We start from the raw sequence: 21,509 nt of genomic DNA, 5'->3' as shown, positions 1-21,509 counted from the left end.
GCCTTTTAATTATAAAGTATGGTGCAGGGTTACCAGGAGTGTGAGTTTAGGATAATGTCACTTTTCTTCCACCAGCGTTTATCATCTGTGCCTTAGTTGATCTTTCTGTGATAGAGTAGCTCTTTCTGTGCTGATGAGAATCATCACCAGAGCATGTTGCTCACTTGCTGCTTGACTGGGGGAAACAGATTGCTCAGGGGAGGGCCAGCTGTGGAGTTTCAGCCACAAAAGAAACCCCAGCCTTTGAGGCTGTCGGTGAGCACCTCCACGGGCTGCTCAGAGCTCACAGGCCACCACAAAAGTGAGCAGCAGAGTCAGACATGGCTCAGAACCATATTTCCCTGCCTTTTTTTTAAACATTTATTTAGTTATGCATACAAGAACTGGGGTACAGGCCAGAGGTGAGGGAGTGAGAAGATTCACCAGAGACAGAGTCAGGAGCAGAACAGGTGGATCTACTGAAATACACTGCTGAGGGGAACAGCGGATGAGACAGGAGAGGTCTGCTGCACCATGTGGGTCACCTCCCTGGCTGGGGATCGACCTCATGTTGCAGAGGCTGCAGATAGCTTCATAGTGCTGAGACTTAAACCCTTGCACCAATAAGTAGGTCACTTCCCTGGTTTTTTATGGTCCTGAGGTGCAGCACTTGGGCCCCATGGTGATCAAGTGAGAATCATAGATCCCTCGTTAACCCCCGGTTTGTGGGATAGATTATGTGGGGTGGATTACAGTATTCCCAGGTGGAGGCTCTTCTCACTGCGCTGGGATCTGGCTCTGTGTGGGCAGACTGTAGGAGAAACCACCATGTGGACGAAAGGGAAAGATGGGAGACCAGGTTGTGACTGAGGAAGAGGGACTGGAAGCCTGGGGCTGACCCAGCAGGCGGCAGGATGAGGCCGGGGATGTGTAATGTTGATGGGAGTGCCTGGACTGTTTGTCCCCGAAGAAAGGCACTTTGCCAGAAGAGAGCTTGGGAGGAGAGGACTTGCCCTGTCTTCTGTGACATTTGAGGGTGAGGAAGCCCCAACTGGGACTTGCTTCTTAGCACCCCAAACTACCACAATCTTCATCTCATGATTGATATGTTTTTTTTTTCCTATCGTGTAAGCTTGAGGTTTGGCTACTATGTGAAGTGCCAAAGGAACTCTAGTTTCTCCTCTTGATCTGAAAACCTTTGTGCCTGGATCCCCTCTTGGTTCAGTTCCCCTTTCTCTGCCACCATCCTTCATACGTGAATATTTGAATGTATCCTGGGCATTATGCTGGGACCAGGGATGTAACAACAAACAGAATTATCAGGTTCCATCCTTGTGGGTTTGCAGTCTTTGGGTATATGCAGACATTAAACAAATAAGCACACAAAATAATTGTCTAAGTATAACCATATGAAGTGCAGTAGAAAGAAAGTACTGTGAGAGTATCAAAAAACATATATTTGATAGAGTAAGAAGAGAAACTCTCTAGAGAGATCTGAGTAGGAGTTCACCGCACCAGGGCAGGGGAAAGGATCTGGAATGGTGGGGGAAAGTGTCCCTGGATGCTTTGGTGGGAAGAAGGTGGGCACTTTTGATTAAGTTAAAACCAGTATATTAAGGTAGGTCAAGCCACAGGTATCAAAAACCCCCAACTAGTATTGACTTGAATAAAAGATTACATGTGTTTCATATAAAAAGCAACAGTCCGGAGCTGATCCAACAGGCCCGTTTCATTAAGGACCCAAACATCTTCTGCTCCATTCCCTTGCCTGACCCAGCATGTTGCTTCCCACCTGGTGGCCCAAGATGGGCGCTCTAGCTCAGGCCATTATATCTGTATTCCAAGCAGCAGGCAGGAAGATAGGGCAGAAAAACACCTCTCCTTCCTTTCATTAGAAGCTTCTTGGGGGCCTCCCTGGTGGCACAGCGGTTGAGCGCTGGGTTGCGAAGCTGCCCGCAGCCTCTGCAGCACCGGTTCGATCCCCGGCCGCTGGGCGAGGGTCCCACATGGCACGTAGACCTCTCCTGCCAAGCCCACTGCTCCTCAGCAGTGTACTTCGGTCCCTCTCCCTGTTCTGCTCCCTGCTCTGGCTCTGGTGAATTCTCTCACCCTCCCGCCCTTCTGACTGTACCCAGTGCTTGTATAAATAAATAAATAAATCTTTAAAAAAAAAAAGAAGCTTCTTGGAATTTGCATATATCAGCTCTGGTTATATCTTATTAGCCAGAATTTAGTCACATGGCCATGCCTAACTGCAGGCATTGTCTAGGAAATACTGGAATTCTCCATACTGGAAGTTGAGAAATGGTGAGAGGGCACATCTTTGCCTTGTTTCGGATCTTAACGAACATTTCTAGTTTCTCTTCATGAAGTATGATGTTAGCTGTGGATTATTTGTACATATTCTTTACCCAGTTAAGGAAGTTCCCATTCATCCCCAGTTTGGGTCATAAATGGCTTGCTTTTTTTCCTTATCTTAAGTGATGGTTAGATTTTTGTTAAACTCTTTTTCTGCATCGATTGATACATTTGTTTGACTTTTCTTCTTTTTCTTAAGCTGTTAATGTGATGATTGTATTAACTGATTTTCAAATGTTGAACCAGCCTTTGCATATATGAGATAAATCCCACTTGATTGTGGTATATAATTCTTTCTATACATTGTTTAATTTGATTTGCTAGTACTTTGAAGATTCTTGCATCTACTTTCATGAGAGATACTGGTTTGTAGTTTTCTTGTAGTAAAGTTGTCTGGTTTTGATACCTGGGCAATGCTGGCCTTATTGAATGAGTTAGGAAGTATTTTCTCTACCTCTATCTTCTGAAAGAGTTTCAGTATCATTAATTGAGAATTGGTATAATTTCTTCCTTAAAAGTTTGAGAGAATTTTCCAAAGAACCATCTGAATGCATGAGATCGTTCATGAAAAAACTTAACCATACAGAGATAATGGTGCTGGTGGTGGGACAGTCTCAGATCTTGGGTGACTGGGATGACCTTGGGGCAGTTACTTTAATTTAAGTTCACTGAGTTAGTTTTCCTTTTTGTTAAAGTGAGGTTAGCACCACCTTGTTATGGTGGTGTAGGAAGGCTGTATGACACCAAGCACTGCCCAGTTCATAGTAAGCACTTACTAAATGGGAACAATTTATTTTATTATTTTCACCAAACCAGACTGACACTGTGTGTTGGAATTGTAATTCCTGATTTTTTTTGGGTTCTTTTTAATCTAAAAATAGCTTAATCTTATGTTGTGGCTTTTTTCTTTTTTAAACTTGGAGGGGAAATTTTCAATAAGAAACCTCAAAACCAAATACTACTCAAGTGGGTCTAATGGTTAGGGATAAACTCTAGTGATTGTTTAAACATTACCCCAGTGGGTCTCTGTAAAGAGCATCTATCTAATCATTCGATCAGGATGTATGCTGGGCATTGCTCTTTCTTTTCTTGGACTTTGAACTGACTTGTATGTCCCATGGCTAGAGCTGCAGTGGGGTCTGCCCTGCCCTCCTCTCTGACAGGACAGAGAACACAGCCTCTGAGGTGAATAGTACTTGCCCTCAGAATTGGGGGTGTTGGTTCCCTCAAGGACTTCCACCCTCTTTGGGTAAAATCTTGTCTCCTGATTTGTTTCCAGTCAGGATTTGTTCCCAGCCCTAGTGGGCTATGTGGTGATTTAAGGAAGACCCAGCTGGGTTATGGTAGAGGGCAAGTCAGGTAGATTGCAAGTCTTTTTGCAAATGTATTTTGGGGGGAACTAGAACCCAGTTGGCTACAACATGGACACAACATGACCACTGAAAAGTGTGTTCTTCTTATGCTTAATTTGTGATAATGGCAACTTCAGGGACGGAGGCTATAAAATCAATTCAGTAGGATCCCCATTGTGGGTAACTGTATATTGTGTGTGCCCAGAGTTGTCTAGGAGTAGGAGGCTTTCTCTGAAGCTCCAGGGTGTGAAACACACCAGACACCACAGTGCTTGTCTGGGGGAGGGGGGGAGATTTCAGGGAATCATATCCAATATCTCCTGCCTCTGCTGCTGTGACATCTTTTGTCACCACCACTCTTTCTCAGAAAGCAGCTGGGCACAGCACACACAATACAGAGGGCAGCGTGATTATTTGAGAAGGTACATACTTCATTTCAAACCAGATAACTGTTATCACCCTAGATAATTTCCATGGGTTCTGAAATAGACCTGGCATCCCAGGCAGGGTATCTGCTAGCATAGCAGCGTGGGTGCAGGATTGCCTGGTTCTGAACTACATTTGCATTATAGACTAAAGCTGCACCCTAGAAGTTATCTTTATTATGTAGCAGTTTGGAAGAAGTAAATTGGAGTATATTTAGGTCTTTCATTGGGTACCATTTTGGAAGGTTGTGGTTTAGTGGCCACTGTATGTTCAAGTCTCAGTCTTCCCAGCTGTCAAATGGAGACCACAGCAAGCTCATGGAGACATGTGTGAGGTTTAAGTATTCTCACACCCACCTTCTTCCTGCATATCCTTCTATCAGTCTAACCAGTGTGAAACGAGGCTGCAGTGTTAGTGAGGTTGCACTGCACATCACTGCAGCAGTGCTCCCCATGTTAGTTCTTTAGAACCAAATCCCAGTCCCTAGAATGGTGCCATTACCACCTATCAGAGGGGATGGTTTTGTTTTTGTTTTTTAAACTCAGCGATTCATTAACAAATATATTTTGAGTATTTCCTATACACCAGACACTGTGCTGGGTGCTGAGGATACAAAGATGAGTGAACTCACTGCTGTTGGGGAGGTCACACTGCACTGGCAAAGACCAATGTGTGTACCCTTGGTTAGTGTGGAATATGAACCATCAGGAGCAGGCAGAGAAATAACGGGAGGACAGGGATGGGTACCTCCCTCAGTGTGGGATGTTTGTTGTAGGGGTGAATAGGACTTCGGGTAAAGAAAACAGCTTGAGTAAAGACAAGGAGTTGAGAAACATGATAGATTTGGAGACCGTTAATGGATTTGGGGTTGCTGGAGTGGGAACGGGTGAGGCTGGAGAGACTGCAAAGGGCTAGATCCAGGAAGACATTGGGTGGCAGGTAAGGGAGCTCAGGTCTTAGGCAGCATAAATGGTGGTAGTCTTGGTGGTGGTGATGATTCAGTAATGGATCAGACAGACATGCCACACACATGGAAAGGGGGCTGGCATTCGTGGTAGGAATAACCATTCAGTTGAACCCCTGGTTTAGGACCATGCTTGTATGGACGGTGGCTTAGATAACTTGAGACCTGCGGCTCCTTTGAGGAAGATGTGTGACTGCTTAGGGACAGAGCCGACAAGGGCTTCAGGAAGTGGAAATGGGGAGGAATGAACGGATTGAGGATTTAAGTTCTAATTAATTAGAGGAAGGGAGGCTGGTGAAGCTGGAACCAAGTATATGACCAAGATCCCATTTTCATATTTGAATTTCTGGTCATATCCCGTCTCTTTGGGGAGGATTTTTCTGATATCTGGCCCACACTTTTTTGTACAACTCTGACTTCATTGCCTTGTCTCCTTATATCTTGCTTTGTATTAAGTTTGTTTTGTTTTTTTGTAAGAAGGGGAAACATTTAAAAGGTAGGGACTATATCTTATATTTTTTTGGGGGGTGCAACTTTTAAGTATTTAATATTTATGCATATTATTATTAGAATCTTAGGTAATTTATTGCCGTTATCTCTTTTTTTTTTCCCTAAGAGAAAAAGAACTGAACACAGATGTTAAATGGGAGGTTTCTTCTATCCAGAGGGATACATTTGTGACTTGTGTGTCAGAAAATAATCTGCAAGGAATTTAAGCAGTTGGAGTTTTAGAGTAGGATAGCTTTTTTAGCTTTTTGTCCATTTAGTCCTGGAAACAACTTACCTGGAAAGGCTCCTCTGGTGGGTTGGCCGTGGCTTGATCACCCAGGACACCCTCAATTGATTGCTGTTTTTGAGAGGTTTGTGTTTGTGATTCCTCTGCAGGGCCGGAGCACGGTGCCCAGTGTGAGCTGTCGCCGGTGAATGCCTCCCATCCAGTCCAGGCCCTGATGGAGAGCTTCACGGTCTTGTCTGGCTGTGCCAGCAGAGGCACGACGGGGCTGCCCCAGGAGGTGCACATCCTGAACCTTCGTTCCAGCGACCAGGGGCTGGGGCAGCTGCAGAGAGAGGTAGGTGTCAGTGCCAGCTTCCATCCACTGCCCTTCTGGGCTTGTAACGCACTTTTCAGAATGGAGAAACTGTTTCTCCCATTATGGATTTAATAAGGACCTCATGTATGGATGAAAGTGGAGAGAAAGATACAATGTACGTTCTGCAAGGAAGATTTCAAACAACAGCTGGCCCTCTAGACTGGGAAACTTTAGGACTTCTCTCTCCCCAGATTGCTTGGCTTTCCAACTTTCTTGACTTGCCGTATTCTTAAGAACTTCATCTTTTAAACATGGGTATGAAAAAACAGAAAAGGTGCCATTTGTTGGTAATTACAAAATGTTTTTCCCATTTCCTCCTGGGCCCTCTCTTGCTTCTTTTCTTTGCTTTTTGTCTCATGAACCATTTGCCCCAACAGGTGCGTTTGGGGCAAATGGGATCATTGTGAGGCAGTTTCTGGAAGATGGTGACGGTCTAGGTGGTGACAATGATGATTCAGTAATGACTCTGTGGCCAGCACCATTTAAAACACTCATTCACTCACCCCATGAAGTCCTGTTAGCGCTTTATTTTACGGGTGACAGTCTTATGCAGAGATAGACTCATCCCCTTAAGAGAGAAATGGCCTTCTCAGAAGTTCCTGTGGTTCAGAAAGAACCTAGATTGTGGGTGAATAGTTATTATACTTCCTTAAAGATAACATACAGTTGTTATTATTTCTGTTTCTAAGCTTCTGTGTGTCAGAAGCTTTATCACTCAGGTATTACTTATGGGAGAGAGAAACCGCAATAAATCTGATCACAGAGAATTGCAAGGAAATTAATGCAGGACAGAATTTATCTTTCTTCTGGTCAAGAAAGTCATTTCCAGAATCATTTGTTTATATTTCTCAACCACTCTGCCTTTGAGGGGAAAGGGGAATAGCAATTGAAGAAGCGAGGTGTCCAGAAGGAAAAGCAAACTGATTTTAATCTCATGAAAGTGTGCAGAGTTGGCTCATTTCAAAGACAAATCATCTAACCTTTCCAGCTACATTGGAAATTATTGTTAATGCTCTTGGTTGCTTGCCATTGTTGCTGCAACACATATTTCAGGTCAGATTTCTTTATCCCAGTAATGTGTCTTTAATTCTTAACTTATGGGGGGGAATTTGTGGTGGGAGGGAAGGGAGAAGAGGAGGAAATGCAGTTCCTATGAAGCGTTGCTGACTCCAGCAGTTCTTTAGCAGCGATAATTACTCATTTTATATATGGTTCTCTCAGAGGAATGGAGAGAGAAAAGAAAGTCCAAGCTATTAATACAGAAGCAGCAATGGCAGAAAATTCTGGAGTTAAATTGTGCGGTACAGTTGTTGACTCCGAAAATAGATTCAAATAATACTATTGCAGCCAAAAGAAATATACCTCAAGGAATGACATCTAAGCTCACCCACACTCATATTTACTACGTTAGATCAAATGCACAGTCTGAGGACACATGCAATTAGCTGCTGTTGGGGTCACTGTGTGTTCAGTGAGGACGTAAAGAAAGAGGGCCTGTGGAGGGTAGTCTTGAAAACCTGTGTGAAAACCTGAATAGTCTTCTTTTTTCAATATTTGTATAGTGCATGTATGATTTTGGGTTAATGATTTGAAGATGTTTGTGAAACTAGGCAACTGGGAGAAATTGTATTTTTTCTTCTGTGGGGACTTTTAAGAATTAGATGGTTGTGGTTCAGTCCTGTTTGAAAATAAGCAGTTGGGATAAGTGATTGTTGGCCATTTCATGGACTCTGAGTGGTCCTCCTATAGTAGAGGAGTATTTTATGTACACAGGTGAGTGTAGATAATAAACAGCATAGCAGTGGGCCATGACAAAAAAGAATGAGAGTTTGTTTCTAGATGGTAAGATGGGGGTGGAGAAATATTAAATCTCTCTCACCGTCTTCATATATGATGGTGGAGATACATTACTGCAGCTGTGCAAACAGTTTTTCAAAATCATTTGAACCATATGACCCAGCAACTCTACTCCTAAGTCTGTACCCAGGAGAAATAAATACATATATCCACTGAAAAACTGTGCAGGAATGTTCATGGCAGCATTATTTATAACAAAGTACAGTGACTATAGCTAATAATACCGTATTGTGCATCTGAGAGTTGCTGAGAGCAATCTTTTAAAAAAATTTTTTTTTTATTAATTTTTTTCTTTAATGTAATCCCTACCAGGTATCACCTGGTATCACCTCTGGTATACCATAGGTATACCTGGTATCACCTATGAGCTATCCCCATATTACTTTTGTGTTCATCCCCCCTCCCTACCCTTTTTGCCCCCCTTCCACCTCCTCCTTTGCTGTATGCTTCAGTTCTATGGTCAGCTTGCTAGTTTTTGATTTTTTTCTTGTCCTTTTGTTTGGTTTCTCTATATTCCACATATAAGTGAGACCATCTGGTATGTATCTGTTTCCTTCTGACTAATTTCAGTAGAAGATAATTAATCCCTTCTATCTCCATCCATGTTGCCACAAAATGGCATGAGTTTGTATTTTTGATCACTGAGTAATATTCCATTGTATAAATATGTCACAGCTTTTTGATCCATTCATCTATTTTGGGGCATTTGGGTTGTTTCCCTATTTTGGCTATTGTAAATAGTGCTGAAATAAACATAGGGGTGCAGATTTCCTTTCCAGTTAGTGTTTTTTGTGTCCTTTGGGTAGATTCCTAGGAGTGGGATTGCTGGATCATTTGGTAGGTCCATTTTCAGTATTCCGAGGAACCTCCACACAGCTCTCCATAGTGGCTGGAGTAGTGTACATTCCCACCAGCAGTATAAGAGGATGCCTTTATCTCCACATCCTTGAGAGCAACTCTTGAAGTTCCCACCACCACAACAAAAATTTCTAATTGTGGGATGGTGAATGGTAACTTGACTTGTGATCATTTCACAGTGTATACACACATTGAATGCTGTACACCTCAATGTAATATGTTTGATGTCAGCTCTATTTCTAAAATAAATATTATATCTAAATTTAAAAAGTAGAAAAACCTGAATGTCCATCAGTTGATGAGTAGATAAATTGTGGTCTATCCATACCATGGAATGCTATCCAGCAATGAAATATGGACAGACTGCTGTGTGTACACACCTTGAAAACATTGTGTTAAGTGAAAGAGAACAGCTACAAAGCCTACATATTATATGATTCCATCGCTATGAAATGTCCAGAAGAGGCAAATTTATAGAGGCAGAAAGTAATGGTTACTAGGGCTGAAGGGCAAAAGAAGGAATTAGGGATTGGCTGTTAGCAGGTACAGGGTTCTTTGGGAAGGATGGAAATGTTCTAAAATTGAATCGTGATGGTTACATGACCTTTTGAATGTACTCAGCCCCATTGAGTTGTTCTTTAAATATGTGAATGTTAATAATATGTGAATTTTAATCTCAGTAAAAATTGTTTATAAACAATATTCAGGGCCTCCCCTGGTGGCGCAGTGGTTGAGTTGAGCGCTGGGCTGCGTAGCTGCCCGCAGCCTCTGCAGCGCAGGTTTGGTCCCAGGTTGCTGGTGAGGGTCCCACATGGCGCGCAGACCTCTCCTGCTGTGCCCTCTGCTCCACTCAGCAGTGTATTTCATCAGTATGCCTGTTCTGTTCCCTGCTCTGGCTCTGATGAATTCTCTCACCCTCCCGCGCTTCTGACTGTACCCAGTGCTTGTATAAATAAATAAATAAATCTTTAAAAAAAAAAAAATATTCAACCTGCCATTATTCTAATTAGTCCATAAACTTTACCTTAAACCTACAGTAGTCCTGTCTTGTCCTCGGGGAATATACCTCTGAAATTGCAGATAGTACTGAATCCTATGTTTTTCCCTATACACGCATAATTATGATAGTGTTTTATTTATAAAGTAGGCATAGTAAGGGGTTAACAACAATAACTAATAATAATATGGAACAGTTATAACAGTATACTGTAATAAAAGTATTGTGAGTTCTTTATGTGGGGGTGTCTCTCCTAACATAGTTTTTTTTTTTTTTTTTTTAAAAAGAATTAGTCCTTTGTTGTAACATTTTTATTTATTTTGCATAGAGGAACTGGGGTGTAGGCCAAAGGTGGGGGTGTGTGAGAGGATTCACCAGAGACAGAGTGGGGAACAGAACAGGCAGATCCACTGAAATACACTGCTGAGAGGAGCAGTGGGCAAGACAGAAGAGGTCTGCTGCACCATGTGGGTCGCCTCCCAGGCCGGGCATCAAACTTAGGCCGTTGTGGTGGGCCTTTGCAGTGCTAGTGCTGAGACTTAACCCCTAGGCCACCAGGGAACCCCCCCCAACCCCAACATATCTTATTGTAGACAATATTTTCGGACCTTGGTTTATCACGCACAACAAACTGCAAAAAATGCAACCCTGGGTTGGGATGTGGGAATGCTACTCTATTCACTTTCTTTTTCTTTTTTTAGTCAAGACTGCTGCCTCCTAACTAAGCTCACCCAACATTATCTGTTATCCTCAATGGATAACTTGATTTTTATAGATACGCTATCATATGGTGTGTATTAAAAATTGCAGCTGATCTGTTTGTGGGGTAATGGGGGGGTGGACTGTAGTCAGCTTTTATAGATGTCTCTATTGAATATTAAAGGTTAATGTTTTTCAAAATGAAGTAATAAATGTTGTGGCTTATAAATTAGCAAAAAGAATGCCAAGCTGCCTCTAAGATCCAGATGACTTGGGCTCTGATGTCTGTCTGACGTAGTTGTTTTTCATGGTGTCCTTCCTTGTTGGGGAATTACTAAATCAACCCTACTTCCCTTTGGCGTGTTACTGGTACAGGATCTGCGTTAAGATCTATTATAAATCATCTCTTCTCCGGCATTTTACTAAATTTCTGCCTCCCTTGTATTTCAAGTTCTTCACCTGAGGAGAGGCTGTTGCTGCTTTTCTGGTGGAGTTGGTGACAGAGCCTACACCTGGAAGTAATAATGGCAGCAGTTTGACAAGATTTGGGGAAACAGTTATACTTAAGTTAGATAAACAATTTTATAGGCCAGCAGAGAATTTCTATCAAAAATACACTTGTTACAATAATGTATACAAAGCCTTCTTATAGCAAAACACCGTTTACTATTGGCTCATTGCTGGGTTCTCCTCAGGACAGCACAGACTGAGTTGTGTTTTTCATCTGAGACCACACCTCTCTCATTTGTAATCATTGGTTTTGGAAACAACAGCCTTGGAAGTGAACAGGAAACTGAAAAAGACTGTCTGGCGACAGAGGAGGGAGGGCAGATGTGGGTAAACATCTCTGAGAGATCAGCTTTGTCTTTTAGAATACGCTTGCTGGTGTCATCATTTTCATCCTATGAAAACCAGCTCCTGTGCCCTTTGACTTCAAAGTCAAACGCCCTGCACACGCCTGTCAGAGCTGTTCCCCTTGGGGTGCTTCCTGATTCCTGAGAAAGGTTGTATTACCACCACGGGCTTGTTTACAGTAACATACTTTCATTAGTTGCTGGAATGGCAGCAATTTTGTTTCCTATCATCTGATTTTTACTTGTGACTTGCTTTTATGTGGTCAACTTCCAACCTGTCTAATTACTTATGAAAAACTGCTGAGGGTAAGCCCTACAGTGGTATATAAGCATATGTAACAGAGATGGACATTTTAACATTTTGACATTAGACATACTTTAATGGATATGCTAGTGCCCCACAGGGTGGAGTGAAGATTCGGAGGCTTCATGGTCACAGGAAAGGGAGCAAGTTGAATAACTGCACGTAGCTTTACCTGTTAGAAAGCTCAGAACCTCCATAGGTCTGTGTATTTGCTTATTTTCTGCCTCATTCAGGAAGAAAAAAATACTTGGGATGGGCTTATAAGGACACACACACACACACACACACAGAGAGACACACACAGAGACACACACAGAGTATAGACCTTAGTACAGAATGAGACAGGAGAAAAAAAGAAAAGCATAGTTTGTTAGCCGTAGGAACGAATGGGGTTGAGATGATTGGTTTTGAAATTTGGCTCCAAGCTTTTTCTTGGCAGGCAAGGCCAAGTGGGAATGTGGTTAATCACACATGTGGCTCCTAGTCACTTTTACTTTGTAGCTTCTCTGAGAACTGTGGCATAAAGTTGTCCCTTTCCTGGTTCTTTGAGGGCTGGAAAAACCACAATTGGGAGAAAGAGAAGGAAGTAAATACATCTGAAATGCTGATTGTTCTGCTTACTTCTTAACAGCTCCCTGACACCCCAAGTAACTATTAACAGCAGCAATAGTGGTGCTGAAATACCCGCTGTGGTCCAGCCACCTGCCTGCCCGTCTTTGTCAGCGTGGGAGGGAGGGAGCTTTAGGGAGGCTGGTCATGGAGCCCACTTCTGAGAGGGTCTATTAGCTACAGTCCGAGTTTTCTGCACACCTCCAGTCCATGTCCTTGGAAGTTTTAGCTCTTCTTCTAGCCACAAAGCCAGCCAGACAATCTACTTGTTAGGTGAATTAGCAGGCCTCCTGCTAAGTGGGTTTTGTGCCTAGGTTTGTGATAGCTCTTACCAGCTTTGCTTGGAGTCCCTTTTCATTCCCTTTCTTAGGGCTTTTGGGGGACTATGAAGGTTGGTCTGTGTGTGGCAGTGTCTGTTCTTTCCTTTTTGGTTTCGAAGAGTATCACATCTGACATCAGTAATTACAAAATGCAGGGCCCTTGGACTCTTTGTGACTATTAACCCCCACGCTAAATGCTACCTCATTTGTTTTTCAGGGTCGATAGCTTGCTACCCCCACTTCTTTCAGCTGCCTTCACAGAAGCAACTCACCTGTCTTCTGCTTGTGGTTCTCTACTTTGTAAATTTGCTTGAACTGTGTAATCAAGGCATGCAGACCTCTCCTGCCGCCCGCTGCTCCCCTCAGCAGTGTGCTTTGGTCCTTCTGCCTGCTCTGCTCCCCGCTCTGGCTCTGGTGAATTCTCTCACCCTCCCGCGCTTCTGACTGTACCCAGTGCTTGTATAAATAAATAAATAAATCTTTAAAAAAAAAAAAAAAAAGAATGAACACATTCAAGGGCTCCACATGCTATGAATGAAATGCATGAGCCTCAGTATGTGGTCATTCTGATTTGACATCTTTTTTGCTTACTTTGAGAATCTGGCAGTTCAGGGATGAACATTTTAGAGACCATTACTGTATGCTAATGATCTCTGTATTTAGTCTTAACCCAGTTTCCACAGTATTTGTAGCTGGATAACTTTGATTTTCCTCCTCCGCTATTAAAATATAGGTATGGAATGGGAGGAGGGGTGTGTGTGTGGGGTTTTGCTTTTTACTCTTTACCTCAAAAAGGACTGATGCAAAGTATTAAGACTGGTGTTTTGGAGACTGCAGCATGAGCACAAAAATAGCAAATGAGCCCTAGCACACTAGCTACATTCTTTCTCTATCTGGGGCATTTTTTTCTCCTGTTACTCATGAATAACTTCCCATTGCTAGTCCTATGTACATGTAGGAAAAAAACCCCCAAAAAACTCTGTACTATTTCTGTTTCAGGACTTTTATATGTTGTGTGTGCTAAGTAGTGTTGAAGTAAACTGCCTCCTGTACCTCCACCCACCAAATCTAACTGGTGAGATTCAGTTACTAAACAAATACCTACTGTGTATAAACACTGCCTGGGGGTTATTTAAATGGAGGTTGTTTTTGAAGTCTTCCCAGTCTGGCAGGTAAGATTTTATCTCTGAACTGGTCACTTTGTCACAGACCTACAGCAGATAGTTAAATTGACAAGAAGGGTCACATTTCTCCAAAGGCATTCTTATCTCTCCCAGTCTCTCCTTGCTAACCCTCTTTCTCTTGCCCCACTCCATGCCGCCATTCATTTGAGTTTTGCTGTGGAAACGATTTCATTTACTTGCAAGAAAAAGAAATGTGAGTCTCACCTAGGATTGGAGACCCTGAATGAATAAGACACTCATTTAAAAGTTGACTCTTCTGGGCCTCCCCGGTGGCGCAGCGGTTGAGCGCTGGGTTGCGAAGCTGCCTGCAGCCTCTGCAGCGCCGGTTCAATCCCTGGCTTGGGGTGAGGGTCCCACATGGTGCGCAGACCTCTCCTGCCGCCTGCTGCTCCCCTCAGAGTGTACTTCATCACTCTGCCTGCTCCGCTCTCCGCTCTGTCTCTGGTGAATTCTCTCACCCTCCCCCGCCTCTGACTGTACCCAGTGCTTGTATAAATAAATAAATCAATCTTTTAAAAAAAATAAAATAAAAGTTGACCCTTCACTTGAAGATACTCAGTGCAGTTTAAATGATGACCCCCCTGTTGGGCAGCATGAAGGTGCCAGGCCAGGACTGGACAGATGAGCAGGGTCAGGTCAGCAAATTAACTAGAATTCTGGCTTCTTTCCAAACAGTGGGCAATGCAGATCAGTGAGAACTGGTCACACTAGTCAAGGATAATTTTAACATGTTGGTGCAAGTTTGCTAGTCTGAACTACAGCTAACTCTCGAATAAGAACTGTCCAATAACCCAGTCTTGGCATGTTAAGAAAAAGTGAAAGCAAAAATCACAGCGATGGTAGTAAACACCAGTGTTAGCCAACAAATCAGGATACAGGCTAAGAAGTGACAGCATTGCTGCCAAGATGCTGGCTGGCCACGTTGCTTAAACGCAGGCATTTATCACAGTAACGTCCAGATGCTGTAAAACTGCTGTAGGAAAGCACGGCCCCTACCCACTAGAGGGACTGAGCCTGGTTGGTCTGTGCCATTTCAGCATGAGGTAATGCCGACTTGCATTCTATGCTGGCTGGGAGCTGACAGATTGAAAGTCTAATGATTGCCTCTTCCCCGGGCTGGAGAAACAACTGCCCTGATACCTTTTAGTATTTGTCCAGCGGCAGCATTTTCCGACCAGTATAGAATTTGACTTTGGGGAGGGCAGGGTTACCACCCTGATCTATACTATTGTTGCCATGGTAACTAATCTCTTGACTTTTAGAAATTGTATAGGATCCTGAATTAGACATGATTCTACAGGAGCACTTTCCACATTTACAGATGGGATGTTTTGTTCTTAGAACTTTTTTGGAGAGTGTTTTAAAAAGCAATAGACCAGGACCTCCCCGGTGGCGCAGCGGTTGAGCGCTGGGTTGAGAAGCTGCCCGCATCCTCTGCAGTGCCGGTTCAATCCCCAGCCGCTGGCGAGGGTCCCACATGGCGCGCAGACCTCTCCTGCCTCGCCTACTGCTCCCCTCAGCGGTGTACTTCGTCAGTCTGCCTGTTCTGCTCCCTGCTCTGGCTCTGGTGGATTCTCTCACCCTCCCGTGCTTCTGACTGTACCCAGTGCTTGTATAAATAAATAAATAAATCTTTTAAAAAAAAGATTATTTGGAAAAAAAAAAAAAAGCAATAGACCAGAGTAAGGAGCAGGTCTGCAAATCTGAGACCCAGATGCGCTAATTGGGTGGATGCCCAGTTTGTGTGTGTGCGCAGAGTATCCAAACATCCAGCTTGTACTTTCTTGTTTCCATTGCTTATCTGCTATCTTGACATTTTGTTTGAGAATTAAAGGAAATTAATTTACTGCTAATAGCTCTGATTTAAATACTCAAATGCTGCAGAAGCATTTATTGTGTTACCTTCAATCACTCTCCCTCCTTCTGTGTTTTCTAAATACTTCTGTACATATTAGATGCACAGTTAATTGTTTCATTTTTCTTTCTCCCATGATGAAGAGGTTATGTCTGAACTAGATCCAGCTAATCACCTCTTGGCATCATCTGCTTTTCCCTGAGCTTATCTGGGGGGAGTTGTTGATGTCCTGTTTACCAGCTCAGGGGATGCTGGGACTGGAGAGAATCCCTAGAGCCATAGTCCTAATCACTTTATGGGGGAGACTAGGGCCAGGGAGTGAAGTGACAGCTTCCTCACTGTCAAACAAGAAATCGGTGCCAGTGCTGGACTTGTGCCGAAATCTCCTATCACAGACTTCTTTGTCCCAAAGCTTTGTCTCAGCTTTGCTCTCCTTAACCCCTTCAATGTGGTTAAATACCCCCTTTTCTGGCCTCTCTCTGGGTTTCAGGATGTTACATTAACCTGTTCTCTCTCTTTTTTTTTCTTCCCCAACTTATCTTTCTTTTTTCTTAGGGGCAGTCGTGGACTCTCTGTTTTCCCCTGTGTGTTCCGCTGCGGTGGCTTGTCTTCAGAAGTTTGGTTGTCCCCTCCATGCTAGTGACTACTCAAATTCTCTTAAGCAGAGCTCTAGTCAGGTCTCTAAATCACCTAAATCTTGGAACTCTCCTCAAACTCTCAGGTCCCTGAAGTATCCAGCGGGGGAGTGGCTGTCAGCTTCCTTCTGCTTGGTGTCAGAGGGAGGATTCTCTGCCACTTCCCAGCTGTTATTTAATTCTCTGAGCTGCCCTTTTCTTCACCTGGAAAACAGAGATGATAGCATCTGTCCTTTAAAGGGTTCACTGACAACTGACAGATGTCACTCTAGTACTCCATGCTGGCATGTGTGCCTGGCACACACACAATAAACCGTCAGATGCTAGTTCTTTTTAATGTTTCTAAAACTGAGTGTAAGAGGCACCCCAGCTGGTCTCTTCCCCCAATGCTGATTTATCAGTCCAACTTCCTGCCCCATCAGTATCACCACTGCTATCCCTTGGGGCTTTGAACCACACTGGATTTTACCTATTTCCTTCAAGCTCTATATTGGGGCAGTTACCCCCCCCCTTTTTTTTTTATATTTCCTTTGAATTTTTGAAATTTCTTTGATTTTTTTTGTGTTTGTTCCCACTTTATAGTTTCCTTCACCATTCTCTTGGGACCAGCATCTCTAGCTTTAGGTTCTGAGCTTGTGGGTCACTTCATGAAACCCATTCTCTCTAAATAATTTTCCCAAAATACATTCATTTGTCCATTGATTTACGGGCTCATTCAATGAGTTATTTATTGAGAACCTGTTGTGTACTAGAGAAACATTGCCTGATCCCTACTCTCTTTATGTCTTCAGCACTTGTTGGAGATGGAGGAAAAAAAATGTAACTGTGACAAATAATGTCGTCATTACTTTTATAAAATTAACAAAAATTTGCAGGAACCCAACAGAGGGAGTGGTAATTCCCTAAAGAACTTCCAGAAGAGGGCATTTGATGAACGGCTTGAAAGTGAAGTAGATGTTGCCAGGCAGGAGAGAAAGGAGGCCTCAACATACACAGGGCAAGTGTGGAAGCCACAAGTGGGGTTAAGAGCTTCCATGTTCCAGGGCCTCCCTGGTGGCACAAGGGGCTCAGACACAACCTATGGAGCTGTTCGCAGCCACTGCAGCATGAGTTCGATCCCTGGCCAGGGAGGTGACCCACATGGCGCAGCAGACCTCTCCTGACTCACACGCTACTCCCCTCAGCAGTGTATTTCCGTCAATCTGCCTGTTCTGTTCCCCATTCTCTTTCTGGTGAATCCTCTTATCCCTCACATCTCTGGCCTGTACCGCAGTTCTTGTATGCATAGATGAATAAATCTTTTATTTTATTTTATTTTGTTTTTTTAAAAAGAGCTTCCATGTTACACAGCGAGACCAGGGAGTGCTTTGGGGCTAGATCTTTCCTGCTGCCAGTTTTTACATGTGTATAATTTTACATACCATGAAGTCCACATTTTTAAAGTATACAAGTCAGTGGTTTTGAATGTATTTCTAGAGTTGTGCAATCATTACCACAATACAATATAAAACATTTTCAGCACCCCAGAAAGAAACTTTGTACCCACTAGCAATCACTCCCTACTCCTGGGGCTCCTCTGAACCCCTACCCAACCCAACTATTAATCTACTTTCTTTATGTATTTGTCTATTGTGAACACTTTCTACACATGGAATCATATAGTATGTGTTGTGACTTTTGTGACTTCTTCCACCTAATATAATGCATTTGAGGTTCACCCCATGTGGTAGCATGTATTAATTGTTTTGTTTTATTCCTAAATAGGGTTCCATTGTATGGCTATACCACATTTTGCTTATGCATTCAATCTGATGCCCATTTTTGTAAATAAAATGGGTTTTTTTGGTGAACAAGTTTTTTTCTGGAACGCAACCATGCCCATACATTTGTATATTGTCTGTGGTTGCTTTCTACTGCAGTAGCAGAGGTGTGTGACAGACTCGCAATGCCTAAAATAATCATGATCTGACCACTTGCACAAAAGTTTGCACCCCTGTGGAATTGGGTGTGGGGACAATGAAGGGGATGGGTGAGAGATGGGACAAGGGGTCTGGAAGTGGAAGAGGAAGCTACGAGAGACCGAATGAGTAAGGATTTCAACTTAATCCTGTGGCGCACTTTCTCTAAGTGTATATGGTGTGTAAACCCTCTGCATTTGAATCCCTTGGACATGCTTAGGTACAGATTCCCGCGCCTTCCCCCTGACCTGTCAGTTGAATCCATCACCCCACACCTTTTTTCTTATTTCTCCCTTAACTTTCTTAACTGCTAGAAGTCCCTGTGTGTATCTTACCTCCTCACAAAGCCTGCCCTGATTCCCTTACCCTCCTCCAACTCCACTCTTCTGAATGTTACTCTGCACCTCCCCAGAGTATGGGGATTATGCGTTTTCTTGCATTATTTGATGATGAATGAATTGTGTGTTAACCTTGTACATCCAGCTAGTAAATGGACCTCTTAAGGGAAGGAATCAAATCTCGGACCCTTTTTCATTCTGCATCTTGAGTCCTGCATGGTGCCAAGGATGTTATTTAAAGTGAAACTGTAAGTTGTCTTAAACTACTTCCCTTTTCACAGTGTACTTTTATTTCGTTTGCATTATGTCAGTGGATTTGGCACTTGGGGGCCCCGCTACTGCTCTGCAGGTCGCCTCCATTTCATATTATCTTTCCTAATTAAATCTTATGCTGTTGCAATTTACTCTAAATTCTTTAGATCTCTGTTTCAGTCTTTCCCCAGTCCATTTCTAAGTTTTTGTTCTTCCTTATTCTTACAGGTTTTAGTCAATCTGCTGGTAAACTAGTTATTCCTTTCCCCAGCTGGGCAAAAACTATAAATGGCTTTCAACTCCATGCTGCTCCCTTGAGTGGTTCATTTGATCTGAGCCAGGTTTGAAATTGCGCCATTGAGAATGATCTGTCCTCATGATGTAGAGAGGTGACTCTCAGCCAATTCTTCATATTGTTGGAATTAATTAACCTTGATTCCGCCAATTGAATAAGGACATTTTACTTCACCCTGTATTGTTAAGTACCTAATAACCTGATTTTGTGTTTTTGTTTTTTTGCTCAGTGAGCACTTAAAATATCCCTACCCGTATAGTAATTTGTTCCTTGTTTAATGTGGCTTTTTCCTTTGTTTACTCTGGACTCAAATCTTTGTAGCTTGTTTTCTAAGTCAGCTCAAAAGTTGCTGGTCATTGGATTTGGCAACCTTTTTAAGCTTTACCCACCAGAAGCCTACAGGAAGTTGTGTGTCGGCCAGAAGAGTCTGTTTATTTAGAGCATGATGTCCAGCAGAAGCAATCTACTTATGAGGGGCTGGTCTTAAAGGCACAGGAATCTGAATCTGTGTGTGGAAGACCCACCACCTTGGCTTCCAGTGCAGTGTATGCTCTGTGGCTTTCCTAAACAGACTACTAGGGCACCTCAGGGAGATGGCTGGCTCCCTGCAATAGTCCTTGCCCTGAGCTGGTCTGAAATGATACAATGTCAGTGTGTAGATACCAGATAACCCATTTGAATGCATTAAGAGTGAGATTGATTTTTTTTTTTAAATAAATTTTTTTTTTATAAGTTCTAAGAGGGTCACCATTTCCTAGTGTTTTGGTAGGATTTTGCTCTGAGTGCAGTCCTGGATGCTAAAATTGGTAAAATGGCTACACTTTTGACTCCTGGGTATGGTTTCTTGGCCCTCAATCATATGGGTTCTATTCCAAGATACCCTACAATGGTGCTTTATATTTATGATATTTAAAAAAACAACTAACCACAGAGTCATTTGACTGAATCTAGATATTTTTTACACTGAGTGGGGGGGATGGGGAATAAGGCAAATTGCAGGTATTATTTGATTTCTTTTGAAGATAAAGAGCTTAGATTAGATGTTACCTGTTGTAATGTGAGCCAAGAGAGGCAGGTTTAGCATCCAGGATCATTGCAACAGCCTGTTCTTGCCTGGAGCCTAAATACTGTGCTATTCACATTAGCATGTCGTCTCTGTGTGTTGACACATGTGCACACTCACCTGGTTCTTTTAGAATTACAGCAAGTTGAATCTATAGCAAGTTGGTGATGCAGCTGTATGGGTTTCATATGCCTAGCACTTTGTTTACAGGGTAGGTACTCAATACCTGTGTATCTTTTAAATCTTAAGAGGGGGGAAGCCCCTGTGTGTGGCCTCTGTGTGGCCTCACTCCCTTCTAATGATGTGAGTGCATATACAGGTGCCATAAACAGATAGGGGAGCTGCTGAGAAATGAAAGGGATAGAGAAAATGAGTCACATTCCTTGGTGCCAACCATGCTTTTTGAGCGTGTGCTTTTCATGGTCTACAGTTGGGTTTGTTTTTGCTTGTTTGTTTTGATTTCTACCTCAGGTTTCCATATCTAAGACTTTCTTGAAGTCTTAGATAAAATGTAACACTTAACCTAGTCTTCTCCTACTCTCAACCCCTAGGAGATAGATGCACAGACAGTGCTTTTCTTGGGGATCAACAGATTCTGAAAATAAGGTAGAAAGTTGGAAACATAAGGGAGCTAAAGGCCCATCTCGACATGGCATGCTTTGGTGGAGGATGTATGGACACTTAGGCTGTCTCTTTGGTGCCATGCTGAATCTCACATTTGGGGGTCTTCCAAAATCAAAGGTGATTGAGGAGCTTAATTTCCAATGATGAGTCATGCTTGGATGTTTTGCTTCTGTCATCTGGCCCCAGAAGATTTTTTTGGCGGGGTGGGGGGAGAGTGGGGGCAATTATCTCACCTTCTTTTATGACCACCCAATTTTCATCTGGTGCAATTGGCCTGAGACCCCTGGTTTTTCTTTGCTGTGAGTTTCCTCCTGCACCCAGCACCCTTTAGAAGATGTTAATGCTGGTCCTTTATTGCTTTTTGTATGTTGTTAGAGTACATGCATGCAGGCCCTGCTGTTTATTTTTGTTTCCTAGTTTCATGTAGTGAAAGTTGAAGATTCCATTCTTTTTCCCATTTATCATTGCTGGTTATTAAAATAGTGAGATCTAAATGAAATGGTATTTACCTGAAAAAGTGTTTCTCTGAAAAGATCTTTTTTGGGGACAATTTTTAATGGCGTTAAAATCTAATTCTCAGTGTTTCAATTGGAAACTTCATATTTGCTAAATCATAAAATCTTTCAAAACCTACTCC

General features: G+C 42.8%; 1 protein-coding gene across 3 annotated transcripts in view; it reads left to right on the top strand.

Annotated features, from left to right (window-relative positions):
- The window catches only part of TGFBR3 (transforming growth factor beta receptor 3), a 195,006-nt gene that overhangs the window by 71,674 nt on the left and 101,823 nt on the right, over nt 1-21,509 (top strand). For all 3 annotated transcript variants that reach the window (XM_054691672.1, XM_054691673.1, XM_054691674.1), the window contains one exon: nt 5,965-6,149. In XM_054691672.1, coding sequence (XP_054547647.1) covers nt 5,965-6,149 — 185 coding nt within the window. The remainder of the gene's footprint in view (nt 1-5,964; nt 6,150-21,509) is intronic.

The sequence above is a fragment of the Talpa occidentalis genome, unplaced genomic scaffold (assembly GCF_014898055.3).
Source record: "Talpa occidentalis isolate TD23 unplaced genomic scaffold, MPIMG_talOcc4v2.1 talOcc4.9, whole genome shotgun sequence".
Classification (NCBI taxonomy): domain Eukaryota; kingdom Metazoa; phylum Chordata; class Mammalia; order Eulipotyphla; family Talpidae; genus Talpa; species Talpa occidentalis.
Note: the sequence above shows the minus strand (reverse complement) of the source record. Positions and strands in the feature narration are given on the sequence as shown.